Raw genomic sequence first — 27,745 nt, 5'->3', positions numbered from 1 at the left:
GCCAAGTTAGCATCTTTGGAAAAAAGCTAAAATAGCATTTTACAATGATAGAGATCAGTAGAGTTTGTAGAATACTCTGTATTATTGTGGGGAAAATCGAAGTTCCTATCACCTTAACCTTAAGCTACTTAATGATGTAACTGGCCTGCTGCTAGGCTACGGCTTCCACACCCATAGGCTATAAGCTATCATTGACTGAGTCACTACATGAAGAGCTGTGCCCAGTGCTCTGGGTGGAGGCAGAGATGAAGGAGGATTACAGACCTGCAGACTGTTGGATGCAGACTTAATTCTAGTGCTCCACCTATGTCCCCCATATCTCTGACAGAACAAGGCAGGTAATAAACCCTTTTACCCGAAGAACAACGTTCCTTTGTCATTCCTTGGTCTCAACTGAATCCGCAACGAACTTGCCCCAGGGCCGAAACCCATTGGCAAGACAGTTATCAACCCCTTGAAGTTGGTAGGGATTATCATTTTTGTATGGATGAGGAAATTGAGAGGAGGGTTTTGGATTTTATTCTCAGGGTAAATCTACTCACCTTCAGCTAGTAAAAGTGAACATTCTAGATTGGAACCAGGTATGTGGGTTCAAAGTCTTGTCTTCTCCAGTTTACCCATTCTGTTTAAAAATTAAAAAAGAATTATTTTACTGTCATATTAAAACTTTTAAAACAGGAAAAGGAATAACATTTTTATTTGTTCATTTTGAGGAAAAAAGTATAAATAGCATCAGTTGTTTCCTCTGATGTATATAAAATTCCCCCCTTTGGCAACATCCCAACAGATACAGCAGCACTAAATATGCATTTGTTGGTTTGCAGGATCTTTGTAGTTGAAAGAGATCATCCTTGAATATGTGATAAAATTAGAATTCCACGATGAGCGGTAGTAAGTATTGTTTGATTGAAATTCTGCAGGGAAAGTAGTTGGTGTCATTTTCCCTGTGCAAGTCATTGAATCAGGAGAGATTCCTGGAGAAAAGAAGATACTGGAGAAAAGACAGATGGCCTTGTCTTTATCTTTTTGTCTCTTTCTCAGCCCTTTTGTATTTCTTAGATTACTAGGCTTTTGGATTGTGGGTGATAAGGAAAAGGAAAAATTCACTTGGATTTAGTGTTTGCATTATACTTGCAAAGGGCAGTGAGTTCCCTCTAGTGTGCTGTGCACTAGGTCAAAAGAACATTTACTGGACAGTTTTCGTCATTCATAAAACAGTTCCCCCAAATGTACTCTCCAAATAAAAATCTTGAGGTGAGGGGAATGGCAGCAGGCCTGTTGTGTCCCTCCTCGTTAACTCTCCGTTATGGTGTTTTCACTGCTGAGGCCTGGTAAGGGTAGCTCTGCCAGGGGCATGTGGCTGGTAAGTAAATATAGGTGTAGTTCAGGTACTGTAGGCCAGCTAGGGGTTGGCAAACTGCAATCGGTGGGCCAAATAAGCTAAGGTTTTTTACATGTTTTAATCACTGAAAAAAAAAAATCCAAAGAAAAATATTTTGTGGCACATGAAAATTATATGAAATTCCAATTTGAGTTAAGGTTTGATTAAAGTTTTATTGGAGCAAAGCCATGCTCATTTGCTTACATGTTATCCACTTTCAAGCAGAGTTGAGTAGTTGCAACAGATAATGGTCTAAAAAGCCTAAAATACTCGCTGTCCAGCCCGTTTACAGAAAAAGTTTGCTGGCCCTTGCCCTAGGATACCAGTCTCGAGGACTCAAAACTAGGAAGGAGTTTGGTAGAAGGTCTAGAATGGATGGCTGTGAGGCTCATTCCTATTTTCCTCTGTCTTCCGTTAGCTTTGAGGATCTGAGGCACTTTACAGAAGTCTACGTACTTTACAGGAGCATATCCTGGAAGTAGCGTAGGCACACGTCAAGACAAGTGAGTAACAGCTCTCTTTGGGGTGACCCCATGGCCTGTAAAGCTCTGATTCCCCAGCTGGGAGTCCACAAAGCCCTGAGTGCATGAGAAGATGTAATCTACTTGTTGCTGATGCCTTAAAAGAAAAGAAACTAGTAAATTAACAATTAACAGCAGAAAATAGATGTGTAGACATTTTAATACAGTAAGCATGAGCACCGTACAAGACTAAGAGTCAGACCATCTGCAAAATCCTGAAGGGGCCGTTCTTTGAGAACACTGATTTAAAATGATCCAGAAATGCCCAGTACTGTGAATATTTAAGTATCTACGTGGAAGGGAAAAATACTCTTCCTGTGTTTCCTTTGCTCTTGCTACTCTTTTGTAACATCACTTCTGACACCAGGTAAGTGGGTTTTCCGCACATCAAGCAATTTTCAGATTCTCTGGACACCAGCTGGGTACCCTACAATTTAAGTCAATTCTCACAGTCTCTACTGGAGATAACATCAGATCCCACGGGTTAAGGGTTTAGTCCCACAAGACTGCTGCCCACCCGCCTTGAAGTTTGCCCTTCATGTTAAGGCTTTTGGTTGCCCGGGTGGTTGAGGTCTGTGAAGGCTCATTAGGACTGCCAGTGGCATAGCAGAACAATTTGTTGCTCATACCCTGCGGCGCTCTCTGAAGCACCTGTCATTGTTGCCAAAGCCTCTCGCAGTCGGGCTCAGATCATTCGTTGCAGACAGAGAGGAGCCCTAGCGCTGAATGAGTCTTTGCTGGCCTCTTCCATCCAGCCCGTTTTGCTGCATTGGCTGTTCCACCTCCACCTCTGTGGGTTCTCAGTGTAGCTTCTTCCAGGCTCCCTCCGTCATAGCTCCCACAGGGTGCGGCTGGTGCCCAGTCTGTGTGTGTCCTGGCCAGATTTTCCCAGGACAAAAAGTTGGGACCTCCTCTTTCCCTGCCTTTCCTCCCCTCCCCCGCCGCCAAATCATTGTAGTTCCCTCTCGGTGTGGTTATAAAAGGCTAGTGTGGTTATTTTCGTGATCAGCTTTCATTGTTTAGGGTCAGAATTGATATTTGGTTGGTTTAGCCCCTTTATTTTATGGCTAAATTGACACTTATTTTGTGGAGCGGATAAAAATCTGTCGTTAAATTCATGAAATCAACCATAAATTTAAAATTTTTAATGGGATGATGACTACATTGAAGTATAGATTGGAAACTTTAGTGGCTTTTTTGTAAATTAATTTCGACGGGTTGAGTTACAATGCAGGACAGATCCAGTTTTCCCCAAACACGGTGTTCCGTGCATGTTTCTGTTCTCTCAGACAGACATGGAAGAAGCTTAGTTGCTACTCTAAAGTTGTATAGCAGAATTCCATGTGTACCAAAGGTTTGGAATTCTTTTCACCTGAAAACTGGGCTGTTTCTTTTAAAATACCACTGGTTTTTGTCTGGGCATTCAGGGAAAGCACTAGTCTGGACTAAGTGTGATCTGAATCCATGCCATTTATACTGTCCCTGCCTTATGCTGTGCATTCTCAGAAATGTCAAGTATCACTTGATAGTCAGGAGGGAATGTTTCTGCTCTGGTCTTTGCTTGCCAGTGGGTGTGGATTTGACAGGGGAGTGCAGGAAGCCTTTGAGAACAGACTAGAAATGGAAGAATAAAACTCCCTCCTATTCATTCAACAGATGAGCACCTACTGTGTGCCAGGCACTGTTCTAGGATCTTAGGATATATCAGCAATCAAAACAAAAATCTGTCCTTGTGCTGCTTACTTTCTGGCAGGGGTGTCAAACAGTAAGAGATGGGGCAGTGGTAGGAGGGGCGACAGTTGCACTCTTCAATACTTTTGCTGTATGTTGGCATCAAAGACATGGTGACAGTTTAGCTGAAACAAATTAGGAAGTCAGCCATGAGCATATGTGAGAGAGGAGTGTTCCAGGTGGAAGAAACAGGGACTACAAAGGCTCCAGGGCAGGAATGTGCCTGACCCACTGGGGGATCAGCAGGGAGGCCCATGGTGGTTGGAGCCCAGGAAAGGAAGGGGAGCAGGGCTAGATCTGAATCTGAACGGTAAGGGGAGGTGGGTCTGCATCTGTAGGGCTTCAGTCTGCACAGTAGGTGTAAGCAGGGGAGGGATGTGATGTATGTGACTCTGAAAGCATCCACAGTTGCTGGGTTGGGAATGGGCAGTGGGAGGTAAGTGCTGAAGCCGAGGGGATAGTGACTTGGACGGGCGGAGGTGGTGGGAGGAGGGGGATTCTGCGTGCATTTTGAAGGTAGGTTTGAGAGGCTTTGTTGGCCTGTTGGATGCGGGTGTGAGTCATGGAGTCGTTCAAGGATTTTGGCCTAAGCCCCTGAGTAATTGAGTCTCCACACCGAGAAGGCCAAGGAGCAGGTTTTGCAGATGAAAGGTTAGAGCTCAGATTTGGGTATATTCAGTTTAGGATCTTGGTTAGAGATTCAGCCTTTATTTTACCATGGTCAAAAAAAATTCTGTTAAATTAATTTAAAATTTTTTATTTATTGGACCATATTAAATAAAATCATTACTTTTATTTCACATTTATTATTTATATTTAAATCCATCACTCTAGATCTTTGTATGGGCTGAGCATTTCCTTTGTCTGAATTTGTCTGATATGGATGTGAAATGTTAGATATATATTTTTTCCTTTTCTTCTTTTTTAAATGGAAAAGTTTTGTTTCATTTAGTTCTTTATTCAGGTACTTTCAAGATTTTTTTTAGGAAGGAAAAAAATGACTTCCTTCTCTTTGACTCTGTTAGATAAATTATTCTCTCAGAGTAAAACAATAATGGGGGAAGAGGCAGAATATTACTTTTCTTTCCTCTTTCTGGTGAGCAACAATGATTCTCATAGTAGAATGTTATTGACTTTGTAGTTTTCTGAGGAAAACATTTCTCCATCAGGCAGGAGCCATTGTTTAAAAATATCCTTCTTTTTCTTTCTTCTGTCCATGAGAATACCTTCCTCATTCTGCAATCCCCATTTTCCCACAGGTACAGATTACCAGGTGCAGCTTAGTTCTGTTAAGTCAAAAAAAAAAATGACAAAGATGATCTAGCAACTTTAGGTAAAGAGTTATTGTGTATATGACTTTCTGTCTAAAGACTGAAGTCAGCATGACACTTTGTAAAGAATACCGAGGTGTTTTCATGTTCAGTACAGCTCAGCTACTTTTCTGTTAGCCTTTGCCCTTGCCTTTAAAGTTAATTTCCTTTCATGTTAATTTTAAAAAGTTCTTACTCTTTTTTACTGTGGATTTATGGTGCTAACCATGCCCTTTTATCATTAACCGTTGCTTCATAACTGAGGTACAATTATGTACTGTAATAACATTGTCACTGCAGTTCTAGACCAGTGGGATTTCAAAAGTGCAGTAGGAGCCATGGGTTCAAAACAAAGTAGAAAAGTATAATTAATAAGAGCTACTACTTAAAGAATTTATTCTTTTTTGAAAAGATAATGATCCTGTTAACCTTTTAACAATGTAAATTTTATTTTTTCATAATGGTGATACTATTTGTCTTCTGTTGAGTTAAACAATGGAAGAAGTTAAAAACATTTTCCTGGTCAAGAAACATATGCAAAGATAGTACAGTGTATATAAGATTCATCTATGTGTAATATCCATTAAATACCAGCACCACTGGGTGGTCTTGCTAATAACATTTCATGGTCTAGAAGCCAGGTACTATTTATACTAGTATAAATATTATTAGCAGTGGTATTTCTAGAAGTAGTAAGTATATTAACAACTAAGGCTAATATTCTGAATATCGTATGTAACAAACAGATACGGATCTCTGCTCTCAGTAACCTTGTAAGGTAAAGATTTGTGTGAATGGAGGCTTGGACATGAATTTTTAAAGACCGTCTTCTATGTTAGTGAAGGGGCAGGTGTGTGAGAGTAACATGGGATCAGTCAGAAGACCTATATTCTGGTCTCAGCTCAGCCTCATGCAGCAGTGAGTATTCTGGGCACGGAACAGCCCTGTGGGCTTGAGTTGCTTCTCTTGTCTGCTTAGGAGCCTCACAGAGTTGAGAATCATATGAGACAAGGGCTGATGAATGCCCAATGCTCTGCAGGTGGTGTTTTTCTAAGACAGGTGGAGGAGTAGGAGGTGCAAGGTGATTGTTCTTGAAGCCTCCCAGAGGTTGTCACCATGGCTTTCATTTCTGTGGCGGCTTTGAGTCTGTGGAAGGAGGCAGGAATTCTGGTCTGTGTCTAAATATCTTTGCATTTGTTCTGGTGGGAAAAATCAATCTTGAGGTTGTCAGTTTGCACAGAAATGATCTATTTCTTCATAGCCTGACTCATTTTCTCTGTCAGCCCTGTTCTTGGCTAAGTTCAGGAACCAATCCTGCTTGTTGATGAGCTGTCTCCTTGTCTGTTTAGAGAAAGTCCTAGTGGTTTGTTAAGCTTGTGACAGATTCAGGCAGTGTTTGAAGCCTGTCTTTGCCTTGATTTAAGTCTCTAATTTTTTTCTCCCCTGTCTAGGCTCTTTATCTCCAATGCATACTGAGGGGTTTGGTGAGCTCCTTCAGCAAGCTGAACAGCTGGCCGCTGAGACTGAGGGCATCTCAGAGCTTCCCCATGTGGAACGGAACCTACAGGAGATCCAGCAGGCGGGCGAGCGCCTGTGTTCCCAAACTCTCACTCGCATGTCCCAGGAGACAGCAGATGTCAAGGCGTGAGTGCTGGTGGGGAGGCAGCTTTGGTACTGGGTGGCTGGGGGCAGGATCTGTTTTTTCTTTCCTGCCTTGAGTTAGGATGCAGTCTGTAGATGAGAGACACGGGCCAGATTCTTGGGAATTGAGAGAAGTTTTGTAAACCGGTCAGCAGTCTTGCTTTGTCTTCCTGCCTTGGGTTTTGTAGCGTGTTTGCCCGACCAGGCTGTGAGCTCCTGTGCCAGGCAGAGGCGATCAGAGTGGGAAAGGGTAAGAGCTTTGTCGTGCAGAAACCCATCATAATAGTTCCTGCTTGGGTTCACTGACTGTTGGGTCATAAATGGCTCCCATAGGTATATTAGTAAACGGGGGCCACACAGATAAGTGTTACTTTCAAAGGCAGAGAGCGCTCATCAATGAACAAAGTTTTTAAGAGCACTTGGAAGGCATTGATGAGTAGTCAGTGATGAGAAGCCATCCACATGAGGAGTGATTCTGTTTGTGTATTGTCAGTGATCCCAGAAGCTGCTTCTGAAAGGCCTTGGAGATGCAGTGCCTGCCAGTTGGTGGTAGAACAGGAAAGTGGGTGAACCCCAAGAGAGTGCAGCTGTTGAAAAGTGCTGACTGGCTGGCTGGCCAGTACCTGCTGCGGTCACACAGCATCAGTTGGGCTGTTGTCTCCACAGACATGTGTTTGGAGTTCCCAGTGTGCCAGGCCTTGGCCATCTCTAGGACTATAGCCATGAACTAGACATGGTCCTTGCCCTCAAGGAGCTTATCATTTTGGGAGGCAGGAAAAAAAAACCCCTGCTAGTTACTGTGTGTCAGAAACTTGGCTAATCTTAAGATTTTGCTTAATTCTCACAACGGATATTAGTGTTAGGCTGGAGAAAGGAAAAACAAGGACATGCAAACAGAACAGAGAGATGCCATAGGGGGAGAACAGACCAGACCCCAAAGTCTGTGCCGTATATGGAAAGGGGACAGCTCTCCCTGAATTCCATCCTGATGTGCCAACTAAGACCCGGATGTCAGCCTCCTCCTTCTTAGAAAGAAAAAAAGTTTCTAGTTGTCTATTATGTCATCTTTAGTCAATCATACCTCTCCACACCCCCTAAGATAGCTTACCCGCTCCTCCCCCTCCTAATCCCTTATAAGCCCCCCACCTCCCCAACCTGGTGTGACTTCTCTGGCCTGTGACAAGAAGGCCACAGAACCTCACCCGGGGGTATTCAAATAAATTACCTGGCCCTTTGTTGCCTCTCTTTGCCTGCTTATATCAGCTAGAATTTATCTTACATTTGGTGCCGAAACCCGGGTAGGAGTGTGAGCGTGGGGCCCCAACGGCCACCGGCGGCCCTGCCTCCTTGTTCCCCAACCTGGGATTTCAGCCTGCTCTCCACTGCGTGGACTATTTTCTGGTGAGTCCCTCAGTTTCCCCCAGTCTGCTTCCCTTCCTAACGCCGTTTCACCTGGTCCATCCAAAATCATAGCTACGTCCAGGTCTGGGCATTCAGCCCATCCATTGCGAGTATCCGGGATACTTGCCCCTGGCCCTGCGGTGGGGGAGACGTCCCTCACCCAGGCTCCCAGGCTGTCTCCCCTGACTTGGTGCGCTTGGGACGCTGGGCGCTCCTCTCAGCAGTGTTTTTTTTTGGGAAGTGGCGCAGACATAGGGAACCAGCCCTCGAAAACAGAGGCTCAGACCCCACTGCAGTGTCTCATTTCTAATCTGGCTACTCTATATTTGTCCTGGGAAGTTTGCAAACGGAAGTTAGTCTTCCTTTGCTCTGAGGCCAGGCCTCAGTATCCCTTGGACAATCAATCTTGCTGGCCCCCTGAGGGAACTTTTGATTTTGGCCTCCTCACCGACTTAACTAATTATTGCCACCAGAGCGGAGAGTAGAGTGAAATCCCATATGTGCAGACTTTTTGGACTTTGCACTCCCGTCCAGACCTTTATGTTGTATTCAATGACTCAGGTTCTCCTGGTCCGATCTCCAGTTAAAGATTGTCAGCCTATTACTCTGCTCAGTCCTTCCAGTTTCAGATCCGCCAGAAAACCCCAGTCGCCCACCTCCCTCAGCTTGCAATCCCCTCCCCCTCTCTCCACCACCATCTTTAAGTCCTTTGTCTTCACACGTGTTGCCTCCATCTTAATGTCCTGCATTCTCTACCATGCCGTTGTCCTGCTCTCCTCTTCCGGTGGCTGCACCACCCCTCCCCCTCTCCTTCCGCCTTCACCACCCTCTTCCCCCACCAGAACACGCCCCTCCCACCCTCTAGTTCCAGAAGTCAGACAAGAAGCTGAGAAGAGGGAAGGCAATTAGATATCAGTGACTCAAGTCTTTATATCGGTTTGTCTATCTGTGTATATGTTTTTATGAAAAAGTGTTGCTGACTGTAGTCGTTGTATCTCAGTTTATGAGTTTGTGTGTCTACGTGTATAGATGAAAAATATTTTATTTAAAAACAAGCGCTTGTGAAAATTAGGCATTCTAAAACTTCCAGAAAATCTGATAAAAATGTTAAGCATTAATGCTAATTTGAGTTTAGCTGAGGTGGGCATGTCCTTGTTGTTATCAGCTGCCTAAGTTTACCTAAGGTCATTTAAGTCGATGTTATCTGCTAAATCTTTTAAGAATAAAATACTTAAAGGCTTGGCTTTGTCTAATATTCAGTAAAAGTTTTGAAGTAGTCTAGCATAGTTGCTAAAAATAAGTAAACAAGCCTAGCAAATAAATATCTTCATAATAATATTATATTAATGTATAACAGTGTATAAATATGCAAACAGCCTGAGAATTTCTGTAGTAACCAAAATTCTTAAAGTTTGCTAAGTTATATAGACATATTTTGTGCCTAATAAGAAATTGTGCTATAAAGCACATTTCCGAAAATGATAATATACATTCATAAATGTATCAATCCGAAAAATGCTAGTGTAACAGTTTACAGTAGCCTGTTTTTCAGTGTTCACTGAAGGTTAAAGTAATAGTTTTAAGTCATAATCAAAACTACTTAAAGTAGTAAGGAAAACATTTCTGCATGCTAAAGAATATGTCTTTTGATAAAAGAAAGTACTTTATTCTAAAGTATAACTGTTTATTTAGAAAGAGAAATGTAAATGTAAAAAGAAAGTTGTAAAAAGTTTGTAGAAGAATTTAATATGGTCATGCTATACAAAATTAAAGCAAATGAGTCTCAGTATCAAGTACACAGCAAAATTAGAATTTTGTTTTCAGTTGAAAAGACAAAGTTTTCTTAACTGTTAGTCTGCTCTTAATATTGAAAGATTGCAGAAAGTTCTTCTAATTGTTTTATCAAAGCAGTTTCTTATGCTTAAAGTCTCAGTGAGTTGTCGGAGTCTTTAGGAAAATAAGATCTTAATATTAAAAAGACTAAAAGCTCAACTTTGATAACAACTATGTAACCTTGTTTATTTGCCTTTGAAGTACTTTGTTGTCATTCTAGTTAATTGGATAAGTATTGCTTCATAGCAACCTATAATCCTATTTAAGCAAGTGCCTTAAAACTTTTAACAACTTCCCAAAATCAAATTCAAAAAAGTGCTTTTACCTCTAGTTAACTCTGATATTTTCCAGAGGGACCCTGGAACATGTCAGAAAACCTTTTTCTCATTGGAGAAAGTATTTGGCTAATTTAGCTTATTTATCTGATATATAATTACCTAGAAAGCACTGTCAAAAAGAATAATGCTAAACTTTGTTACTGAATGTTTTGTGTTACAGAAGTATCAGAATTTCCTTATGTCAACTGTCTTACAGTAAGCTCTCATCAGATCTTTAACCATTGTCATTTGTAAGTCTTTTATTATTTATAGTCACTGTTTTATTACTCTTAAGCTAGTAAAAAACTAGATTACAGCAGAACAAGTATTAGTTACATAGGATTAAGTAAACTAAAGAAGATGATTTTGTGGCTTTTTGTTTCAAATGTTGATAAAGTGTTTTAAGCTTTTTCTCTTAAGATGACAACAGTTTAGTAAATGACTGCCTTTATAAGCAGAATTGAAACTTTATCTTTCTCTCTACCTGATCCCTCCAGAATTTAAAAACTCTCAGTAACTATTTTTATATTTCATGGCAGTATATTTATTTGCACAAGTTCAATAAGAATCTGCTTTCCTTGTAAGAGAACCAATTAAAATCACTAGTTATATTACCAAGGCTTTGACTGGATGGAACGTCATACCTGAGAGACATGTGTGTAAACTAAGATATGAACAGGCAGCTTTAAGGAACTAAGATTGACTTTATAAAGCCAACAAAGCCCCTTAAAAGAACTGACCTAGTACCTTGCTTACAGAGTTCCCAGCAGCCTTACCAAATGAGTAAAGAAAGTCACTGCCTGGCAGATGCAAGAACCTCAAGAATGTTTTGGGAACCTCAGAGAAGAGAAGAATTCACCCAAATGTACAGGTACTGCAGGCACAACCTGATGGCAAGTCTGGCTTAGCTTTCTGGCCTCAAAAAGCCCTTAAAAGTTCAATCTGAAATTCCTTACAAAAAGTTCCAGCAAAGCATATTTAAAAGAGCCTATGTAATCAATTGCTCTTCTTGCTGCACTTACGCAAATAATCAAGCCAACTGTTAATTATTTTCTTAATCTGGCTACTTCTAATAAAAATAAGGGTGATTTTAGAGAAAAGTATTGTTTCAATAATGCTTATCTATACTAAATCCTAGTACTAGTCATTGAGATGTAAACTCGATCCAGAATTCCAGTCCCCCTTAATAGCCTGGCTAATGCCCTTACTGGGCCCCTTAATAACTGTTTGTAGTTTACTCTTAGTTGCCCCTCGTGTCCTCAGGTTCCTCCAACAGCAGCTAACCCAGATGACCCGGGTCACCACCAACCAGATGTTACTTCACTGTTACGCACCTCTTCCCACTGAACCCCCTCCTTCAGCCTAATACCAGCCTCAAACCCCCACGACGCCCCTTGTCAGCTGGAAGCAGCCAGATTGAGTTGTTGCCCATTATGACCAAAAGGCTGGAATGTTAGGCTGGAGAAAGGAAAAACAAGGACATGCAAACAGAACAGAGAGATGCCATAGGGGGAGAACAGACCAGACCCCAAAGTCCATGCCGTTTATGGAAAGGGGACAGCTCTCCCTGAATTCCATCCCAATGTGCTAACTAAGACCCGGATGTCAGCCTCCTCCCTCTTGGAAAGAAAAAAAGTTTCTAGTTGTCTATTATGTCACCTTTAGTCAATCATACCTCTCAACACCCCCCTAAGATAGCTTGCCCACTCCTCCCCCTCCTAATCCCTTATAAGCCCCCCACCTCCCCAACCTGGTGTGACTTCTCTGGCCTGTGACAAGAAGGCCACAGAACCTCACCCGGGGGTATTCAAATAAATTACCTGGCCCTTTGTTGCCTCTCTTTGCCTGCTTATTTCGGCTAGAATTTATCTTACAATTAGGACTGTTGTCCCCTTATTATAGTTGAAAAGCTAAAGCTCAGAAAAGGCAAGTAACTCACTCGGATTACACAGCTGGTGTAATGGTGAGCCACTCACCAGTGGCGAGTGGTGAGCCAGGATTCTAATGAAGTAGGCTGACTTCAGAGCGCATGCTCCTTTAGCCCTGATAGAAGGGCCGGGAGGATGGAGAGGTGCTATTACCTTGGTGGGTCTGGAAAGTTACAGAGGTTCTGTGTGGGATATATGGGAAATTATTAGTCATCTGCTTAGTCCTCATTCCTTGAATTTAAGAAAGACCTACATGCTGGTGCTAATGGGGAGACATTATTTTGGGGCCATAATAAATGTCGCAGGGGTGAGTACAAGGGCTATCTTATTTTTCCAACTAATGTTGAGAACTGAATATTTTGGCTGCTATGCCCAGTCAGTAAGGATGTTGGGGAAATTCTTCTATAGGCCTCCCCAGAATTTTATTTTTTATACTAGTTAGTTTTGGTTCTGTTGGTACTGGTAAAGGCAAGGCAGAGGAACCCGGCAGGGAATTTTTACTATCGAGCCTTGCAGCTAAGTGCAGCCAACTGCTCCCCTACACTGTTCCGCAGCACCCCAACATGCCTTCTGACATATCTGCTAACTTGCCCTCCCTGCAGGCTCCATACTGCTGCGCTACCTGGTGCCTGCAGTTACCCTCGGTCTTGGGTGTGCAGGCTCCGTGTTTGTGTGCAGGGAGGCTGCTAGAGCAAAGGACCAGATGCCAGCAGAGTTGCTGTAGTTATAATTTAACGGCATCAGCTTTACAGCCTATTAAGAGCAAAAACGGAAAATGTTTTCTTGGTAACAATGATCAGTCACGCTCTCTTTCTTGTAAATTTCCATTCTTCCTCATCTCTTTCTACCTTAAATTCATTATTTTAGGGAGGAGGAAGTTGGAACATTGGAAGAATGGTTATTGGGTGGGGCCGGTGCTTCAAAAGAAACCAAAGGGCTGATGACTGTATTTTTCCATCTTTTTGATAGGCAGAGACATAAAGTGTGATGTGAATATTTTAGTAAGGGTGAGGGCAGGGGCAAAAGCACAGCAGGAAAAATTGTCTTACATGAAATACATTTTGAAAGAGAGTTCTGTCTTTAAGATTTTAGTTAAGATTAGAATGTATGTTTAAGATTGAATTGTTCTATGCTGAATTCATTTGAATAAATATACTTTGTTGGGTTTTTCATTTTAGGGAATACAAATGATAGCTTTTTTTGCATGTATGTGTTTGATATTTTTAAGTTGTTAAATTTCTAATCACATAAAGAATATGCCTAACATATATAAAGGTGTAAATCAGGGGTTGGCTCACTGACCCATGAGCCCAATCCAGCCCGCTGCTGTTAAAGTGTTATTGGAACATGGCCACACTTACCTGTTTATATATTGTCTTTGCTGCTTTCATGCTACAGTAGCAGAGTTGAATAGTACGACAGAGACCTTATGGCCTGCAAAGCCTAAAATATTTACTGTCTGTCTTTTACAAAGTGTGTTGACTCCTGGTGTAAATAATAATAAGACGAATGAACACCCATGTGCACATTGCACGGTTAAGACACCGAATATGATTCAGTAGCTGTGAAGCCCTCCCTGGGTGCCCATCATTGATTGTATCCCCCCTCTTTTCTCCTCAGAGATGCCTCATTGGATCTTTCCATTCAGACTTAGAAGCCAAACCAGTTAGAGGCATACAAAGAAAAAAAAGCAATTGCTTGCTCTCTGTAACTTCATCCTCCAGGATAACGAGTGTTGTTAGTTGCTTTTTATTCTTTCACACTTTGCTCCATGTTCGTGCAAAGCACATACAAATATTATTTGCCCAAGTTATACCGCATATTATAGCTTTCCTTGTGCTGATACTACTAAGCTACCTTTTTAAGCACTTACTCTTTATTAGGCACTGTGCCAACCACTTTGCATGCATTATGTAATTTCTTCTTAAAAATAACCCTGCGAAACTTATCAACTTTACATTTCCCTGTATGGCCCCGGAAGATGACTGGTTAGCCAGAGACGGGTAAGATTCCTCAAAGGAGGAACAACCTAAGACAGGCACAGTCGCAGGGGGGCCATCAGGTGAGAAATTGGGGATCAACAGAGGTGAGGCTTAGAACCTCACCCCCCCTGTTTTGAGAGAAATCTTCCGCATCCGTGGATGTTTTGTTGCCCTTGTCTAGCTTGGATTAATACTTAGTCTATAGGCACAGACCTGATCATCTACATTTGCCCTCTTACAGCACTAAATTATGTTTTCTACGTTTATCTTGCATCTACCTACCACTTCAGCATTTTATTAAAAAAAATAATAATAAGGGAGAAATGTGGGATTCACATATAAATCAAGTATAAAAATCAAACATAATCATATCTAACTTGATTGTTCATACTTCATGATGCGTGATCAAAACCGAAAGTTTCTGTGATATGACTGCCCTTGCACTGTTCACCATGTAAGAACTTATTCACTATGTAAGAACTTGTTCACCATGTAAGAACTTGTTCATTATGCTTCAGAAGATAGGAGACTGTTGAGAATTAGGCTTGGGGTTGATGAATGATTGTGCATTGAGTCCCCTATACAGAATTTCATTGTTGTTAACAACCATTTGATCAGTAAATATGAGAGATGCCCTCTCAAAAAAAAATAATAATAACCCTGCAAAATAAGTGTTATTATCTCTTTTATAATTGAGGAACATCAGATAGCAAGTGGCCGACCCAGACTTCAGATCTGGCCTGGTCAGCTGGAATCCCTCATGTTGGCCTGGTGCTTTTCAGTTCCCAAAGGATTATCACAGGCATTCTCCTGACCGGGCTTCATGAGCCTGAGAGGTGGGAGAGGCAGGGGTTTTTCTCCATGTTTTAATAGAGGAGGAAGATGAAGCTTGGAAAAATCGTATGTCTAAGATTTTCAGCAGTAGGTGACAGGTGGGACTTGAACCCAGGCCCCCTGACTTTTGCTACTCCCCATGTGTACCAAGAACCCCTTTTGTCTTCTTACTCTCCTCTTACTCTCATGGGAATGTTTGACTCCATGTATCCTTTGGGGACCTTGGTTTAAGAGAAGCTGCCAGGTAGAGGGCAGGGAACCTTTGGATTTTTCCACCCTTAGAAGCTTAAAATTTCTGGTATAGCCTTTATTGGTAAAAATCATCCATACCCTGCCTCCTTCATCAGTCCTCCCTGTATGGCTTCTGTATGTGCACTGCACAGTTCCTGCGGGCTGTACCCACCTTGATGACCTTTCTCTTCTAATAATTCTAATACCCAAATCTTAAATTCTGAGGTTCTCAGCCTGGCATACCTTAAAACCACCTGGACACTGAGTACATTCTCCCATATCACTGGTGAAGATGTAGTGCCTGTGGGACAGAATTTAGCAATATCTAGCAAATTTGCCCTGGACCCAGCAATCCTAATTCTGGGGATCTATCCCAAATATACATTGGCAAAAGTACAAAAAGATGTATGCGCAAGGATATTCATTGCAGCATTACTTGTAAAAGCAAAAATTGGAAACAGCTCAAATGTCATCACTAGGGGACTGGTTGGCTAGATATGGTACTTCTACATAGTGAAATACTTTTCAGTAGTACAAAGGAATGAGAATATATACTACCATGAAGTGACTCTAGGATATACCATTAAGTAAAATAAAAAATGCAAGGTGGAGAAAAGTGCATAGTACTCATTATTTAAGAAAGCAGGTGGAAGACATCTAATATTCATGATCAGAAGACTTAATATTATTAAGATGTCAGTGCTCCCCAGATGAGTCTACAGAGTCAATGTCATTAATCCCAGCTGCTTTTTACAGAAGTTGACAAGTTGATCCTAAAATCCATATCAACATGCAAGGGACCTAGAAATGGCCAAACAATCTTTAAAATGTACAAGGTTGAAAGACTCATACTTCTGATTTCAAACTTAATGCAGAGCTATAGTAATCAAAATTATATGGTACTGGCATAAGCATAATTATATAGATCATTTGAATAGAATTAGGAGCCCAGAAATAAACCCATGAGTCTGTGATCAACTGAAAATGATGCTGAGACAACTGGATTATCTACATGCAGGAGAATGAAGTTGGACACCTTAACTCCAGATGGAATACAGACCTAAATGTAAGAGCTAGAACTCTGAAACTCTTAAAAGAAAACAGGTATAAATCTTCCTGACCTTAGGTTAGGCAAAGCCTTGTCAGGTATGAAACTAAAAACCCAAGTGACAGAATAAAAATAGATAAATTGAACTTCATCATAATTAAAACCTTTTGTGCTTCAAAGGACACTCTCCAGAAAGTGAGAAAATCGCCCACAGAATTAGAGAGAATATTTGCAGATTATATACAAACATACCTCAGAGATAATCAGTTCCTGACCACTGCAGTAAAGCAAATATCACAGTAAAGCGAGGCAAATGAATTTTTTGGTTTTCCACTGTATGTAAAGTTAACACTATACTATAGTTTAAGTGTGCAATAACATTACGTCTAAAAAAAGGTGCATACATTAATTTAAAAGAACCTCATTACTAAGTAATATTAACCATCATCTGAGCTTTCGACAAATTGATCGCAGATCACTATAACAAATATAATAATGAAAAAGTTTAAAATATTGCAAAACTTGCCAAACTGCGATAGAGGCATGAAGTGAGCAATGCTGTTGGAAAAATGGCGCCGATAGGCATCCTTCATGCAGAGTTGCCACAAACCTTCAATTTGTAAAAAAGTCAGTATCTGTGAAGTGCAGTACCTGATAAAGGATTTGTATCCAGAATATGTAAAAAAAAAACAAAAAACTCTTACAACTCAATAATAAAAAGACAACCGAATTTAAAGATGAGCAAAAGATCTGAATAGACATTTTCCCAAAAGATAATATATGTGTCCAATAAGCAAATGAAAAGATGTTCAGCATCACTAGCTATCAGGGAAATGTGTGTCAAAAACACAATAATGTACTTCACATGCTTCATACACACTAGGATAGCTATAATCAAAAAGACAACGACAAATGTTAGCAAGGATGTGGGAAAAGCTGAAATTCTCATATACTGTTGGTATGATGTAAAGTGGTGCAGCCCCTTTGGAGACCAGTCTGGCAGTTCCTTAGAAAGTTAAATATCGAGTTACCATACAACTGAGCCCTTCCACTCCTAAGTATATACCCAAGAGAAAGGAGAATAGTTGTCCACACCAAAACTAGTTCATGAGTCTTCATGGCAGCATTATTCATAATAGCCAAAATGTGGAAACCACCACATGTCCATCAGCTGGTGAATTGATAAATAAAATATAGCATATCCATGTAATGTAATACTGTTTGCATCAAGAAAGAATGAACTACGTGCTCCAACATGGATGAACCTTGAAAAACATTAGGCTAAGTGAAAGAAGCCAGTCACAGAAGACTACACATTGCAGAGTTCTATTATGTGCAGTATCCAGAATAGGCAAATCTACAAGTTAGAAAGTAGATTAGTTGTTGCCTAGGGAATGGGTAGATTGGGGGACATGGGGAGTGACTGCTGGTGGGTAGCAGTTTCTTTTTGGGGTGAATAAAATGTTCTAAAGTCTATTATAGAGTGATGGTTACACAACTCTATATTGAAAACCACTGAATTACACACTTTAAATGAGTGATTATACAGTATGTGAATTATATCTCAAAAAAACTGTTTAAAAACAGGTGATACAAATGTGTTTACATACCTGCTGATAAAAAGAAGAAAGTGTTTTTAAAGTACCTGGGATTTGCTTTAATTGGGTATGGTCAGACTTACAGACATGGGGATGACTGTCATGTTCTCTAGGAACAGGCAGGGCATGCCATGCAGGACCCCAGGGGGAAGCAAATGGAGTCAGTCAGGAGGCAAAGGGATCTACCATAGAGCTTCCTCAGTCAGAATTTCTCTGAAATATTCCAGTTAATAAAGATACAGTATACCACCATTTTCCAACCTCTGAGGAATTAATGAATCTAAATAACAAATCATCGATGTCTGCTAAGTTCCAGAAAGAGATTACCCATTGTTAACATAGCTCTTGATGAAAGCCTGGAATGATCTAATAAAAAAATAATGCCACAAGAATCCTATCAAAACTTTAGAGCTCATTTTCAATTTATAGGAAACATAGAGGCCAGAGGAATATGTTAAATGACACCATGAGGATGCAATGAGTAAAACCTGTGGGAATCTCCATTTTTGCTACTTTGAGTGTAGTCTGTATGGATCAACATAAACATCAATTTAGGAGCTTTTAGAAATGGAGAATCTTCAGCCCCATCCCAGATACATTCATAAATACAAAGTGTGACATATCCATATAATGGAATGCTATTCAGTAATAAAGAGAAATTAAATACTGATACATGAATCAGAATCTGCATTTTAACAGGCTTCCCAGGTAATTCACATGCACATTTCAAGTTTGAGTAGTACTGGTTTGATTAGTCTGTAGGGCAAATAATCCAGAGTCTCCAACAAAGAAATTGTAAGAGAGAGAGAGAAAAAAGAAAGATGAGGTGATGAAAGGGAAACCTGTAGATTAAAAGAGATTTGGGAGGCCTGTCAGTCATTCACAAGTAGAGCCCTTATTTGTATCCCACTCAAACAAACACAGATTTTTAAATGACGAAGTAATTGGGGGAAATATCTTGGATCAGCTTTGAAATAATTTGGGTGTTGGAGAAGGGAAAGTGGGTAGCGATGTTAATGAAACAGCATTGGCTACAACATGACAGTTGTTGAAGCTGGCTGATGGGTACAAGTTTACTATTTTAGTTTTGTATTAAGAGGTTTTTTTCCCTCCATAATGGTTAAAGAGGGGTTTTCACTAAGATGGCTGTGTAATCAAAAAGGTAATGAAGGTGTTGGCTAGGCTATGGAAAAATTTGGAACGCTTGACATTGCTTGTGGGAGGGTAAAATGGTATAGCTGCTTTGGAAAACAGTCTGGCAGTTCTGCAAAAGGCTAAACGGAGTTACCATATGATCTAGCAGTTCTACTCCTAGGTATATACCCAAGAGAAATGAAAACATGTTCACACAAAAACCTTTACATGAATGGCAGCATTTTTCATAATAGCCAAAAAGTGGAAACAATGCAAATACCCATCCACTGATGAATGGATACATTCATAAATAGGAAATGAGGCATATCTATATAATGGAATAGTATTCCATAATAAAAAGAAATGAAGTACCTAATACCTGCTACAATATGATGAACCTTGAAAACATTCTCCTAAGTGAAAGAAGCCAGTCACAAAAGACTACCTATTGAATGATCCCATTTATATGAAATGTCTAAAATAGGCAAATCAATAGAGAGAGGAAATAGATTACTGACTGGTTGCTTGGGTCTGGGAAGATAGGGGGAGTGATTGCTGATGGTAGTGGGTTTATTTTGGAGGGTGATGAAAATGTTCCAAAATTGATTGTGGTGATGGTTGTACAACCCTGTGAATATACTAAAAGCCACTGAATTGTACGCTTTCGATGGGTGAATTAAATGCATGTGAGTTATATCTCAGCAAAGGTTTATTTATTATTTTTTATTTTTATTAAGGTATTATTGATATACACTCTTATGAAGGTTTCACATGAAAAAACAATGTGGTTACTACATTTACCCATATTATCAAGCCCCCACCCATACTCCAATGCGATGACTGTCCATCAGTGTAGTAAGATGCCACAGATTCACTATTTGCCTTCCCTGTGCTATACTGTTTTCCCGGTGATTCCCCCACACCATGTGTACTAAACATAATCCCCTCAATCCCCTTCTCCGCCCCCCACCGCCCCCCCCTCCTCTTTGGTAAACACCAGTTCCTTCTTGGAGTCTCTGAGTCTGCTGCTATTTTGTTCCTTCAGTTTTGCTTCGTTGTTATACTCCACAAATGAGGGAAATCATTTGTCACTTGTCTTTCTCCGCCTGGCTTATTTCACTGAGCATAATGTCCTCCAGCTCCATCCATGTTGTTGTAAATGGTAGGATTTGTTTCTTTCTTATGGCTGAATAGTATTCCATTGTGTATTTTCTTTATCCATTCATCACCTGATGGACACTTAGGTTGCTTCCTTATCTTGGCTATTGTAAATAGTGCTGCATTAAACATAGGGGTGCATATGTCTTTTTGAAACTGAGAAGTTGTATCCTTTGGGTAAATTCCAAGGAGTGGGATACTGGGGTCAAATGTATTTCTATTTTTAGTTTTTTGAGGAACCTCCATATTGCTTTCCACAATGGTGGAACTAAAGCTTTTGTTTTCTTTATTTAAAAAATCTTTGGGAATAAAGTCGCCTTGGTGATTCTGATGTGCAACCAGGGCTGGGAACCACTGTGTTAGAAATTTAGCTGTTAAAGGTTATTAGAAGAGAGAAGCAAGATATCTGGCATGGTAGCCTGGTGGGGAAGCCCCAGGGATGGCATCCTAGTTGACCTGTCTACACAGAAGAAACAAAGACCTACAGTGGGCAGCCCTCTGGGTGCACATCATCTACTTCAGTAGTATTTAGTAGAACAGAAATAAACATGAGAAGGCCTTTCTCTTCTCCATTAAGTCTGTTAGTTCAGGATTGGAAATCTTAGGTGTCCCACCAGTAGGTGTTAGAGTTACTTGTGCTGCCAAAGGGGTTGAGCTGCTTCTAAGTTCCTGAGAATGAACACAGACTGTCAATGGGATTTGAGGGTACTAAATCCTAGTCCAAAAGCAACAGTCTAAACATTTAATCTAATTCCCTAAATTTCTTTCTTCCAGAGAGTATTCTAGATATAAATGAAAATCTGTGATTTTTTTCTTTTAATTCTTCCATTTTTACATTGTCCCAGGTAAGTAGAAATAAAGCCAGCTGTATCAGTCCCATCTCTCTTCAAAAGCATTTGTTAGTCAGGTGACAGCCTCCTGCATTCCCCCTCTTAAGAGGGGACTGAGTGTCTTTCTGGCTCTGGCTGGCAGGGTGAGGGGTCCAGGCCCCATTCTCCTTTGCTAGTGGCTCCTTCTTGCCTCCCTCCATTTCTGAGATCATCTTTCCTCCACCAGCATCCACCGCTCTCTGCCCAACCCCGTGCGTCCAGGGGACACTTTTTCACAAAGAGCTTGGACGGAGCTGCCCATGGGACTCCTGGTCCAAGGCAGTTATTTGAGGGATACCCTCGGGACCTGGGCAAGAGAAGAGCCCTCTGTGGCTAAGGAGACCCTGGGGTCACTGAGAAGCCAGTTCATCACCGTCATCAGTCTCATTATCATTATTATTGTCCTTGCTTTCTTCCTGCCACTACTGGCAAGTGGGCATGGGTCTGTCATCTGGCCTGCAACAAGACAACTGGCCACAGGGGGCAGCAGGAGGCAGAAGCTTTCCCTAAAAATAATACTAATGCACCCCCTGGAACAACGCGGGTCACAGAATCCTAGGAAGACGAGGACCCAAGGCCCCTGCCCGCAGACTATGTCCCAGACAGAGAAGCCGTGAGCCCACAGCTGGTCAGGAGAGTGAGGCAGAACCCGAATTCAAAGACTCTAGCTCTCCCCTGTCCCTCTGCATGCTATGGCTCCAGCCTTGAGTTGGGTTTGAGTCCATAACCTCCTGTCCCATCTTTTGAGAGCGTGGGCTGTGGGGTCCCCAGGGTGGCTCATGGAGATCCTGCTCTCATGGAGGGGTCTGGTCTGACAGCCCCACACAGGAGTCTAGGGGAGGACAATCCCAATAGAGTGGACTGCCCTACAGTCCCTAAGAGCTGGAGGAATCAGAGCAGGAGAAAGTACTGGGTGTTGGAAGAATGGGTTTAGGCTGAGGCTGGGTGGGATGTCAGCGCCAGTGGGTCAGGAGGAACCGGGGGCCACATGAGAAACAGCCTGATGGGGCCAGGAGATGAGGCTGGAGGCGGTGGGAGATGGAGCTGGACCAGGAGGGCGGCTCAGACCACAGGTGTCCCCAGAGCAGGCAGAGGACTCAGGCCCAGGAAGCCAGCCTGGAGTTTGAGCTAGAAGAAGGAATTGGGGCACAGGTGGGACTGGGCCTTGCAGGGATTCTCTGGGACTGGCTGGGGGATGAGAGGTGGGCAAGATGAGAGGCTGCAGTAACCCCAGGCCAGGGAACTCCCCAGAAGCTGGTGGCATCCCTCACCTGCGGAAGGGTCCTGGCAACATTGATGGAATTGAATCAAATGCTTAAGGGCAGGTGTGTCCTCGGCTCCGCATCAGGCAGGGGTCACAGGTCAGAAGAGGGGCTGTCTGGTGGGGAGTACTCAGAACTTTAGGGACAGGCAAAACAGGAAAGAATCCAGATCGCCCTTATAAGATCTCCCACCAGCCAGCACATGACAGAGGTGAGGAGAGGGCAGCCAGCCCACCCACTCCTGCTCATCTCATGGACTCCCAGCCCTACCCCTGCCTCTGCCTCTCTCGGGAGGGCCTCCCCTCACTTGCGTGTGGTCTGAAGCTGCCATGTCCCCCTCTAATCCTCAGTTTCCCTTTCTGACCCAGCAGGGCAGGACCAGATGTTCTCTGAGGGCCATTCCATGTGACAGACTCAGGTGGACAGAACACACTGACCCAGACTGAGGGAGAGAAACTTTAATCTAGGATCTTTCATGTCACAGTTCCAGTTCAGAAAAGGAGGACCTCCACTGGACCCAGGCAGCTTGGGTCTGGGGTTGTGAACACTGAGGTTGGAACTTTCCAAATGGTCCAGGAGAAATCAGCACTTTAGGGTGACAGAGCCTTGGGCTGTGTGGGGTCTCTCAGGTACCTGACTGCCTTCTTCACCCTCATGTCCTTGGGGTCTGAGCAGATGGACTTGCCTTGGACAGTTACAAACCTACAGAGAGGGAGAGAGCCATTAGGGGTGTCAGGGCAGGAGGGCCTTCCAGAGCCCTGGACCAACGTCTGCCTGCACTGACCAGGACCCTGGGGCCCCGGAGGGGTGGGCAGGAACTTGCCTGAAGTCATAAGGACATCAGCAGGCTGCCCTCAGTGATTATTGAGCCTCCCGAGGTCCCTGGCAGCCCTGGCCTCAAGGGAGCCAGTGCTGCAGGACCTTCTGCCCCCACCTCAGACAGCCCACGCCCACCCAGAGCCTGGGAACTAGGGGTGCGCGGGAGGGGCCTGGTGCTTGAGTTCTCCTCGGGTGGGCTCAGGCCCAGGCCAGGGCAAGTGACCGCATCAGCCCCTGACTCCCCATGTGACATGGGGCTGCCCCATCTCTTTCAGGGCTTCAGTTTTCCCATAGATCAATGCAGATGTTGACCCTCAGGGCCTGGGGCCTTTCCGGCTTCACAGTGTGGGTGCAGGAGCTGCCCTGAGGAGCAGTGCCAGGAGGTGAAGGGGATGATGGCCTTCTCCCATCTCAGCTCCCAGGGGCAGGCAGCGGGGTGGATGGCAGGCTTACACGATGGCTTCCTTGGGACACTCCACTGAGGTCCTGTGCCAGGTCGCCAGCTTCCTGAAAGGAATGGCCCCTCTGAAGTACTCCAGGCAGCATTCCCGGCCCACGTTGGTGGCTCGAGCTGCGGAGGGAGAATGCAGGAGCAGGTGCTTCTAAGTGTCTACGTGGGAGTCCTGGGGAGCTGGGGTGGTCTGGGACTGTGGGGCAACTGTCTGTGGGGGGAGTCTGCGTGTGCATGTCTCTGGGTGTGTACCTGTGTGTGTGCATTTCTGCAGGCATGTGTCTGTGTATTGTTGGGGGCCTCCTATGTGGGGGTGTCTGCAAGTGTGTTTTTGTGTGGGGACTATGTGAGGGGTCTGCACATGTGTCTGTGTGTGTCAGTGCGTGCACACTGTGTGCATGAGGTCCCTGTATGGGCTTTGGGAGCCCCTGTGTGTGTATGTGTGTCTGTGTGTGTTTGGGAGGGTTTGTGCATGCATAGCTGTGTGTGATTCAGGGTGTGTCTGTGTGTGAATACATTTGTGTGTGTGAGGTCTGTGTGCTCTGGGGAGCTCTGTGTTTGCTTGTGTGTGTGCACGCACGTACTGCGTGGGGGAGTCTGGGCATGTATATGTGTATGTGTACATGTGTTTCTGCACATGTTTGCATATGTGTGTGCTCACACTACATACCAGCCCTGAATCACCAACCATTGACTCTGGGCTGAGCCTTTGCCTGCAGCAGCTCATTCAGAGTCCCCAGCACACACACGTGTGAGCACTACCCCATTTTACAGACGACAAAACAGAGGCCCTCGTTGTGAAGGCATCTCCTCGACACTCAGTTTCCTCATCTTTGCTCAAGAAAAAGTATCCAACACTCCCAAATAGGCGAACTGGTGCCATGTGGCTTTAACGAATACCACAGTAGAGTGTTTTCTAAGAACACTTCCACTGTCCTCTGACCATCTCTGGGGTATAACTCGGTTTGACTAACTCACAGAGCTGACCGGACCAGCGTTTTACAGCAGTGAGAGCATCGTGCCGCCCAGCTGGGAAGGTTGCCCTGCTGAGAAGGTGGCCTCCAAGACTGCACCTGTCTTGCCACGCAGGACACGAACCAGCTTTGTTTCCAGAGTAGCCATCTTATTTCAGCCTTCTTTTCCCAACTGAATATAAAAATCTCTTTCCACATTCTCTGGGAACCAGTTCTCCTGCTGTTAGGTGGATTCCCTCATTATATATAAGACCCACTAATAAAACAGATGCTAACAAATGCTTCTGAGATTTGTTCATTTTCCAATGTCAAAACACAAACAGCCACCAGTCTCACAACCAAAGGCGAGTGCTTTGTCCCTCTCAAGCCAGTGTCCAAGCACTGGGATATCATTCTCCTCCTCTTCCTCCTCCTAAGTGTTTTCCTTTTTAACACCTCCCTCAAAAATCCTATGCTGCATTCTCTCACATCTTCCAGGAATAAGGGGGGGTGTAAATAATAAATAAGTTTGCATGTGTTGCTGCTGTGGTCTCGGTGCCCCCCACCCTCCTCTCCCATCACCCCTTCCTCCAGCCACCTATCCTCTGCTCTCACCTGCGTGGGTGTCCTGCAGAGACGCCCCCAGGACCAGGGTGACCAGAAGCAGCACCTTCAAGGGGATCATGGTGCCAGAGCCCAAGAGAGAGTCTCTGTGTGTGGGTCCCTCTGCTCAGGGGAGGCAAGTATGAGAGCTATGTGTGGAGGTGACCTATTTAACTTCTTTGGGGATCGTGCCCGCCTCCTTTCACCTCCCCCCGACATCCTTCCCTAGGACAGTGGAGTTCGAAGAATTTGACATGATTCAGCACAAGTCCAGTCTTGGAACGTTTGTGGCTTTCCAAAGAACAGACTCTCAGCTGCGGACAGAGGTGGGGTACGTGCATCCCGGGGCCGCCACAGTGGCGCACTTCTCCTTTCACGGTGGGATATTTCCTGGTTCCTCTATTAGCAGAGCTGAAATGCACCCATCCTAAACTGGGTTCATCCCTGCTCTGAGGCTGGTGTACCTCTCTTATGCCCAGTACCTGGGGCACGGGGCGGACAGCCAAGCAGGGCCCAAAGAGGAGCATTTCACCTGGGCCCGGAGGAGGCTCAGGGTGCTGGAAAGGCCTCTGCAGGGCATGCAGGCTGCTTGGTGCCCAGTCATCTCCCTGCAGAGTGGGATCCATGTCATTCTGAGAAAGGCTCAAGGCGCAGACAGCTTTGGCTGTGGGTCCTTCCCCACGCCGAGCCCTGAGCCACAGAAGGCCACTTAGTCCAAATGTGCACCTCTTTAGACTGGGAGCCAGATTCTCCCAAATGGGGCGTCTCATTTCTGGTTGCAGAAGAGAAGGAAGGGATCGGTGATGCCTCTAGCTCCTCTCAGAGCCAAGTCTGCACTGGACACATGCTCAGGGACTGGCCAAGCCACACTTCCCACAAGCCCGTGGGCCACAGCATCGTTGCATTGGGTCAGTACCCTGGCCACTGGAGAAAATGGCCAATCACCTGCTTAGCACCACTGGGGCCAGATCCTGGGAGGAGAGACCTGTGTCCACCTCCAGGGGTGCAGCACTCAGCAACGGTGGGCCTGGACCTCGATTCTGACATCTGTGATGTAGGCCTGGCTCCGCCCTGTCCCCAAGTGAGTGACCCGGGGCAGCTCAAAGAGACACAACCCTGCAACATGGCGTCAGGTGCTCTCGGCTCCTTCAAGGCCAGCTCTGTGTGAGCCACTGAGCCATTTTTAAATTATCATTACCAGTGACAACAACTGCAGGAGCTGTTTGTTGAAACCGAGCTCTATCAGCAGCAGTGCTGACAGCAACCTGATCAGTCCTCACTTGAACGTGAGAGGAAACCAGGACATGGACTAGATTGCAGGAGGGCAAGGCCAGGCGCTCCTCCCCGTCCAGGGCAATCTTGGGAGGCTGGGGATGCTTCAGTTCCTGGTGGGGATCCCTTTGTTCACCGCAGAACTTCCCTGTGGGGAGTATTGTGTCACAGGCTTGCTGTGACACAGACCCTCTCTGGGCCTCAGCGTCATCACCTATACAGGGATGTTTGGACTTCCCGAGGGGCCCTGCCAAGATGGTAGGTCTGTGAAAGATGGGGTCCTCATTTAGTGGGCCCCATACCAGCTTTTCTTGGCTTCCTTTAGGGTCACATCACCTACTAGAGAATCCTAACCCTGCTCACTGCTCAAGCCACCGGCTGGTGGCTGGGCCATTCCTCTTGTCACTGGGGCAGTGGAGGCGAGAGCAGGGGAGTGTGGGCTTCATGCCTGTGTTCATCTTTGGCACAGCTTCGTGCCGAAGGGGCAGCAACCTCCATCCCTACATGGAAGCACCCACCCTGCTGAGTCAGAGAAGGCTGCGCTGGCTGGGCTGGGCAAGGGATGCTGGTGCCCCCGGCGACCTCGGCTGGGGAGATGGAAGCCCTGGCCTGCAGGCAGCACCTTGAGCTCGGAGGAAAAAGCCCAGCGGTCCCTGGGGAGGGCCTGTTCCCAGGAGAAGGCAGAGCAGCCTGTCCCTGCGGATGCTGCCCCTGTGGGTGGAGTGTCTCGTGACCCTCTGCTTGGCATGCCCTCCACCCAGGGGCCTTCTGCCCACCGTCTTGTGGCTCCTCTACCTGCCACAGGGGCCACTGAATGCTCTTCTGTGCTGGACAACAGGGGACTGTTGTGATGATGAGCAACTTTATTAACGGTGAGGCTCCCCCAGCTCCCACTGCTGGGGAAACTCCCTGAGTAAGTTTCCAGTCCCCTTCGTTCTGCCACAGACTTTGAACTTTTCTCTGGAAGGACCCAAATTCCCCTGTCCCTTCTAGGGAAGGGATTTCGACAGCAGTAACACAAGGTTCTGGACTAGCTCTGGGCTGATGCAGGATGCTTGGCAGGGGAGGGATAACAGAGCAGCAAGCAGGACAGTGAGTGGGGCACTGTGCCAAGAGCTATGGGGCAGGCAAAGGCCAGAAGTGGGAAAGCGGAGGGAGAACAAGCCTTGGCCCTCAACATCAGAACATGCAGGCCACATACAGGGCCTTAAAGCCCAGAGCAGGGAGAGGTTGCTTCTGGCCCAGAGAACTTGGAAGACAGCGTGGAGGTGGTGGCCAGAGAGCTGGACCTTGTGGGTGGGAGGATTCACACCAAGAGAAGGAGCGCCAGGCATTTCACATGAGGGAAGCACTTGGCAAAGGTAAGGAGGAGGGCAAGTGTGGAGACAAATGAAGGGAACAGCACAGAGTTCTGGTGGGGGAAATGGCCCAGATGTGACATTGAGGCAGTGAACTCCATGAGGACAGG

The 27,745-nt window shown here is 44.5% G+C and overlaps 1 protein-coding gene and 1 long non-coding RNA gene across 4 annotated transcripts in view; one reads left to right on the top strand and one right to left on the bottom strand.

Moving 5' to 3' along the window:
• LOC130681173 (uncharacterized) overlaps nt 1–24,706 on the top strand; it is a 32,929-nt gene extending 8,223 nt beyond the window's left edge. The window contains exons 2-5 of one of the 2 annotated variants that reach the window (XR_008994224.1): nt 6,395–6,587; nt 22,551–22,597; nt 22,683–22,808; nt 23,530–24,706. This is a non-coding gene — a long non-coding RNA (uncharacterized LOC130681173). Of the gene's footprint in view, nt 1–6,394; nt 6,588–20,879; nt 22,598–22,682; nt 22,809–23,529 lie in introns of those variants that run through there. The other variant, XR_008994223.1, reaches the window with a different exon arrangement.
• CCL17 (C-C motif chemokine ligand 17) lies at nt 22,684–26,430 on the bottom strand. Of its 2 annotated transcripts, none has more exons than XM_057493592.1 (3): nt 26,001–26,430; nt 23,452–23,569; nt 22,684–22,881 (listed from the first exon to the last, which is right to left on the bottom strand). In XM_057493592.1, the coding sequence occupies exons 1-3, from the start codon at nt 26,128–26,130 to the stop codon at nt 22,770–22,772; spliced, it is 360 nt and encodes a 119-aa protein (XP_057349575.1). In that variant the 5' UTR covers nt 26,131–26,430; the 3' UTR covers nt 22,684–22,769. The 2 variants fall into 2 exon arrangements, with proteins under 2 accessions (XP_057349575.1, XP_036737030.2); XM_036881135.2 differs by lacking the exon at nt 26,001–26,430 and adding an exon at nt 25,018–25,221.
• Between the last annotated feature and the right edge of the window lie 1,315 nt (nt 26,431–27,745).

The sequence above is a fragment of the Manis pentadactyla genome, chromosome 15, assembly GCF_030020395.1.
Source record: "Manis pentadactyla isolate mManPen7 chromosome 15, mManPen7.hap1, whole genome shotgun sequence".
NCBI lineage: Eukaryota > Metazoa > Chordata > Mammalia > Pholidota > Manidae > Manis > Manis pentadactyla.
Note: the sequence above shows the minus strand (reverse complement) of the source record. Positions and strands in the feature narration are given on the sequence as shown.